The sequence below is a fragment of the Benincasa hispida genome, chromosome 5, assembly GCF_009727055.1.
Source record: "Benincasa hispida cultivar B227 chromosome 5, ASM972705v1, whole genome shotgun sequence".
NCBI classification, from domain to species: domain Eukaryota; kingdom Viridiplantae; phylum Streptophyta; class Magnoliopsida; order Cucurbitales; family Cucurbitaceae; genus Benincasa; species Benincasa hispida.
Window position 1 is genome coordinate 45607714 of NC_052353.1, and position 16490 is coordinate 45624203.

A 16490-nucleotide genomic window follows, 5' to 3' on the forward strand; every position below is an offset into this window, starting at 1 on the left:
TATTTAAAATAGTCACATCGTCGTGAAGTTGCAATTTCTTCAAATACTTTGTTGCCAACGACTTCAGTGATACAATTAACTTTGCTCTTTCTCATTTTGGAGGAAGTCCGTCCTTGTAGACATCCATAAGTTTCTAAGGACTCTCACCGCTTGGTCGTCATCTTCCCCATTCTATAAGTAGTTTGAAGCGTTAAGGACCATAGTGGTTTTTAATTTTTGCTTCTAGAATGTTTAGATACTGTGTATTTGTGATTCTAGAATGTTTAGATAGAGTGTATTTGTGGTATTCAAATTGTTTTTTAAAACAGTGTATCTTTGCATTTACTTATTTTTGTTGTTTTAAGGTAGTTTTGTCATTTACTAATTAGTATTTTATATTATATAAATTTGATTTTTCCATTTATAATTTTTAAACCTTTTTACCATTTTTCTAAATGAAAATTTAAATTTTGTTACGTCGGGTGCCAGTCATATTTTTTAACCAATAAACAATCTCAAAGTTTACATTTTGCACTGTGTTTTCTTCTCCTCGTAATGGGCTTTCTCGTTGCCCTAATAAAGCCCAAAACTAGGCCCATATGGATGTTGATTGACATATTTAAATGGGCCATGGGCCCTTTGAGTAGTCCAATTACAAACAATAATTTTGAGTTCATGAGCTTTTAACTGTTGGGTTCTTAGGTCCTTAACTTATGAAAATGACTATTTTAGTCTTGAACTATAGAAACACAACAAAATTAGAGGACAATTCAAATAAATCAATAAGTAGAAACATAGGTCTATTTTCAAAAAGCAGAAAGAAAAAAAAAACAAAATGATTATTAAATGGAGCTTGAATGACATTTAAATTTAGGATAATTGCATTGACTAGTACTTTTAGGGATAGTAATTAAATTTAAAACAATATTTTTAGAGAATTGTAAATATAACAAAATCTATTGATAACAAACTCTATCATTGATAGTTCCTACCAGCGATATGATTTATCATTAATAGACTTTGAAACCAAAATATAAATTTTACTATATCAATAAATTCTTTTGCATTATGCTATATCTACAAATACGTTTAGCCTAATTGCTATATTTGCAGTTGTTCCTTTAATTTAAAGTTGAGGGAGTGTTCAAGCTAAATTGATAGGGACATACTAGTTTTGGTCAATATCTCTTGATTTTGGCTTTGTTACAACGTTTCAACTTCTTCTTTTTTTGTATTGGTTTGTTTATTTTATATTTTTATTTCAAGATAATAATAAAAGAAGAAAGTTATTAGAGGTCGGAGGTTTGATCTCCCCTATCCTTGTAGTCGTTGTACTAATAAATAAAAGAGAACATATTTAAACTAGCAGTTTTGGCATCTTCATTTAGATTTTTTTTTTAAAAAAAAAAAAAAAAAAAAAAGATAGTTCTATTCTCTTTATTTTATTTTTAAAAAAAAAATTTTTGGTCCTTAAATCTTAAGAATAGATGTTTTTAGTACATAATATCTCAAATTGGTCAATTTAATCCATGAGTTTTCAACATAGGTTTAAATGTTCCCTCCATGAAAAATAATTAAATACAAATAAAAATAAAAGATAGATGAGCTGACATGGCAACCTGACACGAAAATATATATATATATATATATATATTTTTTTTTTAATATTTTAATTAACTAAGGTTCGGTTTTAAATTTGATTTTACTATTTTTTAAAATATTAAAATATATATATAATTAGTTAAAACGGTTCGGTTCGGTTTCAAATTCGGTTTTCGAAAGTGAAACCGAACTGAACCGAATTTTTCGGTTTCACTGAGTTTTCGATTCGGTTCTTAGAAACAGTTTGGTTATTGCAGTTTGAATGACCACCCCTAGTCTTCGCTTCCTCCCTGCTCTCATGCTCTCTCTTAGGCAAGCATGACAATGGTGCTATTCTAAAGCCAAGCAACAAAACAAATTTCTCCGAACACGAGCGTCAAAATAAGAGCTTTGTGTACAAAAAATAAATAATAAATAAAATTAAAGACTCTTTTCCCCAATTTTCCCCCATGTTCTATTTTCTACACTTTGGTTCAGTAGGGGAAACGGGTCCCGTGAGACCATCTCCGTTTTTTCTATATATAAATATTTGTAATTAATATATATAATTAATATAAATATATATATATATATATATATATATATTAAAAATAAAAAATTTAATCAGAAGGTGACAGAGCGGGAATAACCTCCCCGTCTCCGACCGAAAATTTGGTTAGAATCTCTAATTTGACCTCATTTCTGGTCAAATTTGATCTACGGAGATCCGACCTTACAGAGATTTTTGCCAACCTTATCCAGAAGAAGGAAGAAAATAAAAGATTGAGGGAAGAGGATGAGAGAGAAAGAGAGAGGATTGAGAGGGAGGAGATAGAATATAGGAGTGAGGAAGTGGAAAGAATGAACGAAAAGAGTAAAAAAATATTTTTTTCCATGTCAATTCATCTATCATTTATTTTTATTTTTATTTAATTATTTTTCAGTGAAGAGACTTATTTTTAAAAATTCACGAAACATTAGGGACTAAAAATCTAAAAAATCAAAAAGATATTTCTCCCTTTTATTTTTAATTTCTAAGAAGAATTGTTGTATGAGGGTTGAGTTGCTATGTCAGGTTTAATGAATTTATATTAAGTAAAAAAAAAAATCAAACAAACAAACAAAATTTAAATCGGAAGTTGAAACTTACCGACAACTTCCCTATAAACCATTGAAGGGAATGATCTTCAAATTCAATTGATGCTTTGGTCTTGGGCAGACACATGAAACAGCCCCACATTTCCTTCACTACGTTTCTGTTGGGGAAGTTTTCTAGTATTAGTTAACAAGGGGAAAAAAATCTTACTACCTTTGTTCATTATTAAAATGATACGATAATTTATTTTATCACCTCCATGTTGTTTTAAATGTTGGAATGTCTTAAATCGGTTATCTGATCTTTCAAATAATCGAGTACATGATCTTGCTGTCCAAGTATATTATTTTGACCATAAAGTTTACAAAAATGCACTATATAATCATTCTAATTCTTGAGAGGTTTCTGATTTATAATATGAATTCTTTTCTCTAATAATATACTGTATTCCTTTGTCTGTGGACATAATTATTACATTGTTTGTGAATTACGTAAATCTTTATATCAATTCTCTATTATTTATAATTTTCTACTTATCTTTATTTGTTGATATAATTACATGAAAAGTGATTTGTTTTTTTAAAAAAAAAATAAAGATAAAATATCTTTTTGGTTTTTAAGTTGTAGATATAATTTTCATTTAGTCCTTAAGTTTTAAATTGCTATGTTTACTCTCGAGTTTTGAGTTTAATTTCTATTTGATCTCTAGATCTGATGTTACCTTTTTATCTTTGAGTTTTGAAGCTTATTTTTATTTAGTCCCTAAATTAGTGTAGAGACATTTTAACTAAATATGTTAAGGTATTTGTTATTGCAATATGATTGGCTTATTTATTATAAACAAAACTTGAATAACATGTTTATGTAACATGTCTCACAACAGGTTATGACTCTTTTATTGACATTTGTAACGTGAAAGATAATATATTTTACATAATATTTTTTTTCCTTATTTGTCAGCATGATTTTCCAGATTTCGTTGTCTGTTTGTATTTTTTCCTTGCAGAGTTGATTTATTCTTTTCAAAAAGATATTCTCAAAGCTACCCTTATATATATATATTGTGTTTTGTACAATTTTAGGGTTGGCTGTTTTGAAGGATATTTGTGTCATTTTATTATGTTTATCCCGAAAACACAAGTGTACTGTCAATCCATGAGATTGTGAAGCTTTTGTCATTGTCAATCTTGAGTGTTTCTCTAAATCTTATTGATTTATTATTTATCATCTTGAGAAGGAATTCTCGATCTTAGAGGGAGTCTAAGCATTACTATAGAGAAGTGATTCTCGGTCTTAGGGGAAGCCTAAGACTTCATTTTCGAGAAGGAGTTCTCCATCTTAGGAAGTACCTAAGATTCGTCAACGAAGGGAGTTCATCGAGTAAGAGGGAAAATAATATAGTTGGAATCAAGTCTCACATACTGTCAGAAGCCAAGTGTTCAACACTAAAATTATCATACTTAGGGAAAGCCTAGATAATCTTTGAGTTGGGCTCTGCGACGTGATTCATCGTAGTAGTCGATCTATTGCAAATAAGTACTATATTGTAATTGCTTGACTCTTTAATATTAGTGGATTATCTTTGTTGGGCATACTGCCCCTAGATGTAGTGGATTTTCATTGAACGGGTTACCAACTTCTGTATATCTTTATTCAATCTCTTGTTGTTAGTATTTTGTTGTTATAGTGTTTATCTGTACTTTATGTCTAATATCCATATTTGAGTGACAAATCATCTTTATCACTTTTTCAAAATAGTTAACATTCCGGCAAATTCTTTTTATGTGACTAATTCCACCTAGGTAATAACATTAATAAATAAATAATAATAACCATCCAATATGTTAAATGCTAAAGAAAATGATGTTATAGTGATAAAAATGAAAATTATCCCGAAAAAGTTGAGGGTGGAAAACCAAGCAGTTGTGTGAAAATGTTGGATTCCCAAGGTACGAGCTCTCCAATCGACTTTTTGGACCTTTCATAATTCAACTAGGGACCATACTTTTGGTGATACCTCATAATAATAATAATAATAATAATAATAATTTATTTTTATAAAATAATAATAATAATAACAAAAGTTCAATAATGGGACCTCCAATTGGATAGCCATTCACTTACTTTTCAGCCGAATGGGAATAGGTTCCACCAACTTCATTATTTTAAATGTGTTTGTATTTTACCAAGAAAGGAGACAAAACTGACTCATTTGTACTACTAATATTTAAATGCAATAATTATTGGTGAATGGTATTTTATAGATATGCTTTAAATAATAATCTCTATACTTTTGACTTTGATTCATTTTGATATGTGTACATTCAGAATGTTTCTTTTAATCATTATGCTTTTAAATTTAGTTATTTTACGATTATTTTGATCTTTAAAATAAAATAAAAATGAAAATAAATAGACCAAAATAATCCTTTTTAAAAATATCCAAAGACTAAAATGAATAAAAACAAAAAATATAGGGATTATATATACACACAAACATCACTTAAAGGCTCATCAACCATCATTTTACATCTTCAACTCATGGTTTAATTTCATGCAACAATTTTCTTTTTCTTTTTCTTTTTTTTTTCCATTTCTAGTCCTTATAATATGGATCTTTTCATTTTAAAAAAGATAATAATTTTCAAATTGATCTACATTACCATTATTTTGAAATATCCATAGATATAATAGACCCCATATAAGGAAATAATACAATTTAGTACCAACCAAGACATTTGAAAGATTTAGCCATTGCTTTTATTTTAGGTTAAAAATATTTATACTTGATAGTAAAAAATTCTAAAATTAACTTTTTGCTATAAAGTATAAATATTTTTGGAAATTTTCTATTTATAAGATTTTTTCTAAAAAAAAAATTGAGTTTCTAAACTTTCATAAATGTAACAATTTAGTCATTAAATGTTAGTTTATAACGATTTAGTCTTTTATGCTTTTTAACTTTGTAACAATTTAGTCTATAAACTTTACTATATAATTATTTAGTTTTATACTTTTAAATTTGTAACGATTTATTCCATATCATAGAAATTAGTATTAAGATTTAATGAGGTTTCTTGCATAAATAAACTGATTAACTAATTAGAAACTTAATACTATTATAGAATACATAGTCTACATCATAAAATAATACAAATTGATATATAAGTTTATTGAATTTTTTAAAATAAAGACTAAAATGTTGAATTTGAAAGTATAAAGACTAAATTGTTACATACTTAAGTTCAAAGAATAAATAGTTACAATATTAAAAGTACGTTAAAAAATAAAGTTAAAGAAATTTAGAGATAAAAATATATATTTTAACCTTAATTTTACTGGGACACTTTTCATCATTGTTTTCTTTTCTTTTTTAAGACACGTGACTAAAAAGCTCCGAATGTTTTGTTAACTAATTTTATGTGATTCACAAAGTTGGTTCACTGGCAATTTTTTTCATTTAGCTTACTCTTAAATTCAACCTATTTTTTTTTCAATTTTTTTTTTCAAAGAAAAGTAAGTGGAAGATTCTTCAAATTTAACTAGGGTGATATGACCTTTATCCATGGTGAAACTTTATTAATATTTTTATAATACGATTTTTAGTTCAATCATTAATAGATGGAAATCTAATCATTAATCTTTAGTATGAGAATGTGAGGATAGTCAACCGAACATACCTTAATATCTTTAAAAAATCTATATTTCAATGAAAAATTCACAAATAAAAAAAATATATCAACCTATTCACAGATATAATAAATATATATATATATATTAATAGACACTGATAGACCTCTATCGACGTCTATCATATAGTATAGACTTCTATCTAGAGATGTCACAGGACAGGACAGAGCCGGAGATGCCATTCCCCATCTCGTCTCCGCTCCCCATTTCATTTTCCATCCCCGTGAAATTCTCCACGGGATCGGTGCAGAGATTCCCCGCGGGGAATTCACGGGGATCAGGTTTCCGCGAGAAATTTTTTTCCGGTTACTTACTTTTTTTGTAAAAAGCCAATTAATTTAAATTACTAATGTGAGTAAATTTTAATTACATAATTAACTTTATCACTAAATTGTTTATTATGATTAATTTTATATAACAATTTAAATTTAAAGATAAATTATTTAAATTTTGACTTAAAATGCTAATTAATTTTTTTAGTACAAAGAAATAAATATAAATCAAACTATTCACATATATAATCTAAATTTAAATGTAATATTTATATAATAATAATAATAACATAACATTAAATAACTATATTAAATAAATATGTAAAAACTAATCGGGCGACGAGGAACGGGACAGGGCCAGGGTCGAGGGAATACTTTCCCCATCCAATCCTTGTTTAGCTCATGGAGAATTTTTTTCCCCGCTCCCTCCCCCATTCTCCGCCTAATCGAAAATTACGTCCCGTTCAAGGCGGAACCAATCCTCATAGAAATAATCGGACATCTCTACTTCTATCAAACTGTATCAAAATAATATTAAATTTTGTTATTTGATTTAAATTGGTTTTTTTTTTTTTTTAAATCCTCCTTCCATTTCCAATCTAAAATTGTTAAACTTTAAAGAAATAGCCTTAAGATAGAACCCAATAAGACAAAAAAGAAAAAAAAAATGATATTATTATTTTACATAGATAAGACACCATTGGCAGCGGACGACGAAAATCCGAAAATCCCAACCCTTGACCACCACCATCGCCACCGCCAATGCCACCAACGCTAGTGGCGATGGTGAATGCATTCAACAGGTGTAACTGCAAATCTCGCAGTATCAGTACAATAATCATAAATCATATGGTTGGCTCGAACCCAAAGCAACTGATGGCTTTGATGCACATTCAACTCGGAAAGCACCGGCTCATCCCACCAAAACTTCTTACCATCGTCGGCACTACCGTTGCAACATGCAGTGTTGTTGGCATCACCAGTTGCGGAAGGACACTCACATGCATCGATTTGAAACCCTTTGTAAGAAGCAACGAAAGGAGAGTGGGACCAATCAGTCTTAACTCGACCACCTTGTGTGGCCCAATCATCAGCATTCCAAATTGAGCTGTAAACTCCCATGGATTGGTCTCGAGGAAATGGTACACCCTTGTCCTCCATGTTCGTGTGGACTCGCACAGGCGTTTCATCTACAAGGAATCTACACCAAAAAGAAGAATTAATTTTGAATCCACGAGGTAAATCAGTAAATGTTTGAGATTTGTTTTGCTTTTTTTTTTTTTAATTGTATTGCAATGGGGCCACATGAAGCCACATGCATGAGATCAGATAGGTGGGGCCAAGAGGAATATAATGCTGTGGCTCGGTTGAAAGGGCTCATTGGGTTTGTCAGACCCATTGGCCCATTGATACCGATCGGGCAACCGCTCGTACAGTACAGACCCACCCACCCAATGGGCACTGATTCACATAAACTTTTAAAATCTTACTGCTTTCTAAAATTTGGACTCTATTCCATTTTTGGTTTTATAATTTCAAAATTACCCAATGTTTAATTTAGTATTTCAAATTATATATTAAAAAAAACATACCCATTTTATTTATAATTCTCGAAATGGCTTAACCAAATTCATCACAAATGTTCCTTTTCTAATTTTTTAAATGTTGTTTACTTGGAGTCCTTCCATCAATATATATAAGTATAATCTTCTTTTAAAAAATCTATTTTTTTTATAATCATTTAGGAATATTTCATAACTATTTAATTTTTTATTTTTAAAACTAAACCTATAAGCATAATTTCCCTCTATTGATTTTTATGTTTTATTCTCAATATTTTATGAATGTTTTTAGATTTATAGCCAAATTTTGGAAGCTAAAAAAATTACATTTAAAAAACTTGCCTTTTGTTTTTTAAAAATGGCTTAGAATTCAAAAGCTCACATAATAAATATGAAAAACATCAATAATAAATTGGGAGAAAAAATCACAAATTTAAATACGCAAATAACAAAAGAAGCTTAAGCCCCTTTAGTAACTATTTAGTTTTTTCTTTTTATTTTTGAAAATTAAACTTATTTCATCCATATTTTTTATAATGATTTGCGTTTTTCTTAAATGTAATGAATAAATTCTTAGTCAAATTTCAAAAATAAAAACAAAATTTTGATTGTTACTTTTTTTAGTTCTCAAATTTTAGCTTAGTTTTTAAAATTATTGGTTTAAATTAAATAATAAAAAAATAGAGATAAAAATAGTATTCATAAACTTAATTTTAAAAAAACAAAAACAAAAAAATTATAAAATGATGCCTTAGTTTTTGGTTTTTAATTTTGTGCTATTTAAATGTATGCTAATACCCCTTATTTAATTACCATTTTTAGTTTTCCAAAAATTGTTCACTTTTCTCTCTGCTTTTTACCAGAGTTTTTCATTTTTCTTGAGTTAAAAATTTGAATTTCAGCCCAATGAAAACAATTTATTTTTAAATTTTTTTTAAAGTTTGACTTAGATTTTGAAAACTGTAATATTTACGAGTTTAGTTGTCAAAAATTAAAAAACAAGATAATTATCTAGAGGCATCTTAATTTTAAAAAATTGATATATTAATTGAAATAATTAAAAACTAGATAAGAAAGCAAAGAAACTAGGACCAATATTTGGCTTACATGACTTGGCGACGGTTCCAAAAGATGGAATAAGAATGAAAATCTGCAGTTGGATCAAACCAAAGCTTCAATCTTTGCTCTCTATTCCCAACTCCATTCACATAAATGTTAGTTTGTACTGAATATGGCTCTCCACTTGTATTACCCAGAAACTCAAAATCAAACTCATTATGATTTGGACCGTCCGATGACATCTACAGCACAAAAATCAAACTCATTTCAATACAACACATTCCATTAATCATTAATTTTTTTAGCCCAAAGTCTTAAACTTACATAATATGCTGTTACAGTTCCAGCAGAGTCTCCAGCAATAAGCTTAATTTGAATGGTCACTTTCCCAAACATGTATTTTGATTTGGATGAAAACCCAGCTCCTGAAATTCACTTCAAAGTTAAGCATTGTAGAGAGATTGAGGAAAAGGGTAAAAGGGGGGGGGGGGGGGGGGGGGGCGCAAAAAATGGGGTTATTTTTGTTTTTTTCACCAGAGTAATTGTCAAGTTTAAGTTGGAGGACATCTCCATTGTAATTGAAGTGATCTAACGCCCAAGTTGGCTGAAAAAGCTCATCAAATTTAGCAGAAGAAGCAAAACCAAGGAGTAGAAGAGAAACACATAGTGCTAAAAACAGAGAGGAAGCCATGGGAGAGAGCTTGAAGTTAGAGCAGAGAGAAACAGAGAGGGGAAGAGTTTAGAGAGTGGATGTTTCAAGTAAAAGAAGTGTGTAAGAGATGCTTTTATAGCCATTTTCAGTAACGAATGCCTTTATTCATGTCATTGAATTTACAGTACCACATCATTTCCGATGGGGAATTTATATAAAAAAGAGAGTAAAAAGATGAAATTTTGATCCAATATTATATTGCAAGATTGTTCTAGTAGTCTAATTTGTATTTGGTTCGTAATTTTCAAAATGTTATATTTTTAATTTTCCAATTCAATTAATATTTAGTCTTTAGTTTTAAAAACAGTACAAATTTATCATATAGTTAATTTTTGTTACATTTTAGAATATTTTAACTCTTTTTTGCCCATTTTATCTCAGATTAAAAGTCTAATGCATAGAGATAGATATTATAAGAAATAGAAGGTGGATGGAGGGAGGAAAGTTAGATATTATATAGTAGTTGGGTACAGCTGTGGGTAAGGAAAGAGAGAAGGAAAAACATAAAGGATTGGGGTTTACCAAAAATGAGGAAGGGGAAGACAGTGTGTTGTATGTATTTGTCTTTTGTTTTTACGTAGGTGCATCACTCTATGGTATGCGCTTCCCTAGCTTAGCTGTAATCGAATTGTACTATCCCCTTGTACCTTCCCTTACCCTATCTCGTTTTTCATTCTTTAATAAAATAACTTCTTCCAGATTTTCCCCATAAATTATTCGACGAACTTATTACAATGTTATTAATGAGTTGTTTAGAGTGTTGAGATGATATAAGATGTTTGAAGTTCTGATATCTGTATTTGAAGTGTAGAGTTGTTGTTTGAGTTCATATGTCTGTGTTTGGGTGTGCAGGTGCTATCTGATTCTGTTTTTTGTACTTAAAATAATTTATTTGTATAAACACTCATTTTTTAATCTTATAATTCAATTATTGTATAAATTCATTTGTTTGTATTCAATTATTGTCTTTTAGATAATTATTTATTATTGTTGTTTAAAAAAAAACCCAATCGAAATTTAAGATTAATCGTAAATAGTCAACGAAATACTAACTTTTAAAAATACAAAATTTAATTTTAAGTCAAGGATGGACGTACCAACTTTTTTTCTAAAACATTTTTTCACTTATATCGAAAACTAAAAGGTTATGTATGGTCATTTAAATATTCAGTGAGGCATTAAAAAAAATGTGCTTCTATTTGATTTTATAAATTTCGTTGAGGCTTTTCTCATATATATTCACGAATGAGTTTTCTAATTTGGTTTTATAATGGACTTTTGAAGAGTAGATTTTGAATATTGATGTTGTATATGAATAGTTTTTTTTGGGGGCAAAGATTTAATCCAAAATATCGTAATTTTTTTTAATGGGCATTATACGGATAAATAATTGTTACATTAAGTAAATAAAAATGAAAACTTGAATGACATAATTTATAGATAATAAATTATTAATATATTCTATCACAAGACACTAGACGAAAAAACGATGTATGTAAATTGAAGGTAAAAAATTGGTGCATAGAATTAGATTGAAATACCATGGTTTCTTAGTAAAATGGATATAGTGGAAAAAAAATTACACCTGAAGTATAATGAAATAAACTCAAAGAAAAAAAATAAAGAAATAAAAACGTAAGTGAGTCATGAAAGGAGGAGAGAGTGACAATTGTATATGAGAAGGGAGGAGACATAGGAAGTGTAGGGAGGGGTGGAATTGTTAAACAAGGGTTAGTGTGCACATGTTGAGAGGAGTGAAAAGGGGAAATGATATATCATTGGGTCAAACAGTGATATAGGAGCTATATCATCTCCCCACATAGGATATTGGACCCCAAACATACCATAACAGTTTTTGTAGATGTATGAAAATAACGATAAAAATAAAATTTTCTACATCAGAAGATAATTTTATGAAAATAAATGGCAAATAATTAATTATTTGAAAATGATTCAAAATCTTCAACAATATTTGATTCAAAATGGATAAGAGGTTTTTTTTTTTTTTTTTTTTTTTTTTTTTTTTTTTTTTGTCTAATGTTAAAAGGTTGTTTTTAAATATATAAAAAAAAATCAAAATATTTACAAAATATAACAAAATTTTAGAATTATCAATGATAGAATCTAATAGACACTGGTAGACACCGATAGACTTTTATCCGTGTCTATCAGTGACATTGATAGACATTGATAGAAGTCTATCAGTGTCTATCAACATCTATTATTGATAGTTCTAAAATTTGGGTATATCTTGTAAATATTTTCAATAGTTTTACCATTTGAAATGATTTCTCAATGTTAAATATAGTTTATCTAAAGTCATTGATGAAATTCTCAGTTGTTATGCTTTAAGAGATATAAACAAAGCGAAATCAAACCTACACTATTTAAAAAACACATCGTGCACAAAGGATCTTGAGAAAGACCTTGTTTTTTAATTAGGTAAAACATAAAGTTTGTGAACCATATGTCTAGAACCAAACGTCTAATTCAACCTAAATATAATTTTTGGTATTTAATATGAAAGATTTTTTAGATTTATTATGCCCAACCAAAAAGTTAAACAAGTTAATACATAAAATAACAACTAACATGATAATATGGTTATATCTGAAACAGTCAATATATATCATTGATAAAAAGTATAAACGTTTGAATTCTCTCATCCTTTTGTTATTGATTTCAAATAAAGAAAAATTAATATATTTGTGTTTCTAAATATTAAGATGAAAATCACCATGAGCCTCTCGACAAGAGTATAGACAAATATAAAATATGAAAAAAAAAAAAAAAAACTTGGATACTCTCAGGCTGAAGTTCAAGTAATTGACCAATAAAATTATGACACATAATAAATATTTTGTTTTTTTAAAAATCAATTAATTTTTTAACTTTTTCTTTGTGGGTAAAAAAAAATAGGATGTTGCAACTAATAATTATCCATATGAAAATACATGGAATTTGAAGATGAGGGTAGAGTATGGGCTATGGATTAGATTTGCATCTCATCATATGGTATAAAAGAAATAGGAAAAAAAAAAAAAGTTGAACATTTATTTAATATAATGTATAGAAGATTTGAAGGAATCATTTTAGGAGAGTGACTTTACAACTGTTACTGTCCCCAACATAATGTGAAATAACTTTAATCATGCAAGCTGTAGTATAGAAAGAAAAAAAAAACAAAAGAAAACAGAAAAAAGAAAAATCACTATTCCATTCCATGACCCACAAAAAGAAGAAACACTATGCTCCACCTAAAATTCTCTCTCTCCGTGACAGACCAATAAAAGAACGCCACGTAGGAGAGAAACCTTCTCTTTGGACTTTGGGATATAGGTACAGCCCTAAACTTTTAGGTAACCTAGGCAAAAGCCAATCCAATACAACCCCAATTCAAAATCTTTCGGAGCAACGACTAATTACACTGCCTTTATTTAGACAGCCTGGCACTTTGATTGCAACTGACGTGTCATGGACGATGAAATATATTTATTGTATTGTACGAAATTATCTTTTGGAAAATAAATTCAATAAAAAGAAAAAAAGAAAAAAAATATTTTTTCCCTCATGTTTTTCTCTCTCTCTTTTTTTTTTTTTTTTTTTTTTTTTTCCGGATGTATTGTAATTAAAGTATGAATAATTAATCAAATTTCTGACCTGGAGGTCGATAATATGAATACTATGTAGGTACATTCTTGTTGGCTTATATTTTGTTTAGTTTTACTTGGCCTCTAAATTTTAAAATATCACACTTTTATTCCTTAATTTTGAGTTTATATCACGTTTACTCACTCATAATCAAAATTGCCGTAATTGTAATGAGTTGATGTTCAATTAGATTCCTTTGATTGTGTTTACTACACAGATGCAATCGTAATAAAATAATTTCATTGATGTTGTTTACTTCCATAAGGAAAAATGATTAAAAATTAGAACAAAAGAAAGGTGTGAGTCTCATGTTATCAAATGTAATTGAATTGATCATCCTCTCATCCACAATAGAATTCATTTGTTGATTACAAATTTCATAAATGTGTTCACATTTCATTACAATTATACAATATTGGTGAAAATGGGAATCATTTTTTAGATTATCATTGATGAATTACGATTAAAAAATATTGATAAAAAATAACAAACATATATTGATTATTAGTTTTCAAAATGTTATATTTTTACTATTGAGTTTTGAGCATTGTTTCCATTTGGTATATAGCGCTTCAATATATTTTTTTATCGAACACTCTTTCAATCATTTGTGCTAATGTATGTTAATTAATATACAATAATTAAGTTCATTTCTCACTATTTTTTCGTCATTATTAAAATAATTAAAAATGATTGCATCATAATTATTTTTAATTAACAAAAAGTTAACTCTAAAGACTACAATGATTATCAATAAAAATTGGAAGGTAAAAATGTAAAATATTAAAATTTATGGATCAAATGAAAACTAAATTAAAAACTCAATAGTAAAAATGTTGCATTTTAAAAATTACAGAGTAAATACATATTAATATTTTTAAAACTCACATTTGCTACAATATTTATTATTTTACATTCATCATTTTTTTTATTTTTTGCTATAATGTTTATTATTTACCTCTTAAACTAAAATAATTTATACCTCAAACACATACCATTATAACCAAAACTAAAATAATCTACATCACAAACACAAACTATTATAACTCAAATATATTAACTTAAAAAAATAATAAACTTCTTGCCTTAAACGCCCCTTACACCTCCAACCTTTTTTTTTTTTACAAAAATATGTCTTAACTAGCACTTAATTTGTGAGTTTATTATTAATAAAAGTTAGTATATAACATGAATACTAAATTACAAGTTTAGTCTTTTAAAACTTTTGAAAGAGTTCGGTAAATTTGAAAATTTTAAATTTTAAATGAATAATTAAATACGAAGTTAAAATTTGTGTAGTAAATACGTAAATTTTTAAAAATAAAAAGTTAAAAGGGTTTTTTTCCCTTGAACCTAGAGTATCTCAAGGTTAACCTATGAGGAAAATGGAAAAAAGGACAACGTGACAGAAAAGTTGGTAAAGCTATAGAGTATAAGGGAAAAACAGGCTTTTAGGCTCTGAGCAGTCCCCCTTTGCTGAATAAATCATAAATCTCAATGCACATCACATTTTTCTGATTTGAATTATTATTATTATTTTGAAAAGATGATTTGACTTATTTGTCTTTGTCCAGGGTTGTTTTTAGATTTTTACTTTATTTATTAAAAAAAATTAGCACATCATTGTTTCATTAATTATGTCATATAACTCTCCATGGTTTAATTTAGGTTGGCATCTCGAGCTTTACAAAAATCCAATCACATTACTAATTTTGAGGTCATTTAAAAGATATTCCTTTTGGCTTTTGTGCTTTTTGAGATTGTGAAATTGATTTTTTTAATCTAACCTCATAGTCTCCTTGATCAAGAAAAAATACATGTAGGCCGTTAGCTTTTTTCTTTCTTTTTTTTTTTTTGGAGAAAATGTCATTAAGTTAATGAACTTATGAACAATAAATCATTTTCTATATATCCAAAAATTGGATATAATCGTAGATTTACTTCTTTACTTTTCTTTGATTGTCCTAAGTTTCACCAAAAAAAAAAAAATAATAATAACAAAGTTGGGAAAATGATTTAAATTCTGATAACCACCTATCTAAGATAAAGGGGATATTGTAAGCAAAAGAATTGATTATTATAGTTAGATTATAATAGTTTGTGTCTAGGATGTAGGTTATTTTAGTTTGAATTATAATAGTTTTTGTTTGAGATATAGATTATTTTAGTTTCAGTTATAATAGTATGTGTTTGAGGTATAAACTATTTTAGTTTGAGAAAAAAATAATAAAGATAAAAACATGATGAATATAAAATAGTAAAAACTGTAGCAAATAGTAAATATGATAGCAAGGGTTTTGAAATAATTTTGACTGTAACTGATAAGGGAAGTAACATTTACGATAACAAGTGATGGTTATTATAATCTTAAGATAGTCTATCACCCCAAACACATCCTAAAATTCTACCATTTTTTTTTACCATATATATATATATAAATTCTTGATAAAAACTATTTAAAATACAAGTGTTCCAAAAAAATCTATTTTGAACATTAGCCAAACATTTTATTTTTTTTCAAAATAACTTATTTTTAAAATTAAATATTTGAAAAGTTAAAAAAAATGAGATGAGGAAAAAAAAAAGTTCCATTAAGATAGATGTCATATTAAAAATACTTCAATTTCTCAATTTTCTTTTTTATTTTCAAGGTGTCCCGTGGGGCTTTTATTTTAACATCTTTTAAAAAAAAAAGAAAAAAAAGCCCAATAATCCATCGAGGCAAGTGGGAAAAACAAACAGAAAAAAACATGGGTTAAAAATACCATCGAATTGAATTCTGTACTCCTCGAATAACTAAAGGGTAGCAATTTTCTATTGACCACCATCGAATTGAATTCTTACCAAGGTTTATTTTTATGGATAAATAACACTTTGGTTAAAAATAC

At 27.8% G+C, this 16490-nt stretch overlaps 1 protein-coding gene across 1 annotated transcript; it reads right to left on the minus strand.

Moving 5' to 3' along the window:
• Window positions 1–7247: 7247 nt before the first annotated feature.
• On the minus strand, window positions 7248–10038 carry LOC120077139 (xyloglucan endotransglucosylase/hydrolase protein 9-like). Its single transcript, XM_039031041.1, has 4 exons — window positions 9774–10038; window positions 9564–9664; window positions 9288–9481; window positions 7248–7819 (listed from the first exon to the last, which is right to left on the minus strand). Exons 1-4 carry the CDS (start codon window positions 9928–9930, stop codon window positions 7393–7395), a joined length of 879 nt encoding a protein of 292 aa, XP_038886969.1. The 5' UTR covers window positions 9931–10038; the 3' UTR covers window positions 7248–7392.
• Between the last annotated feature and the right edge of the window lie 6452 nt (window positions 10039–16490).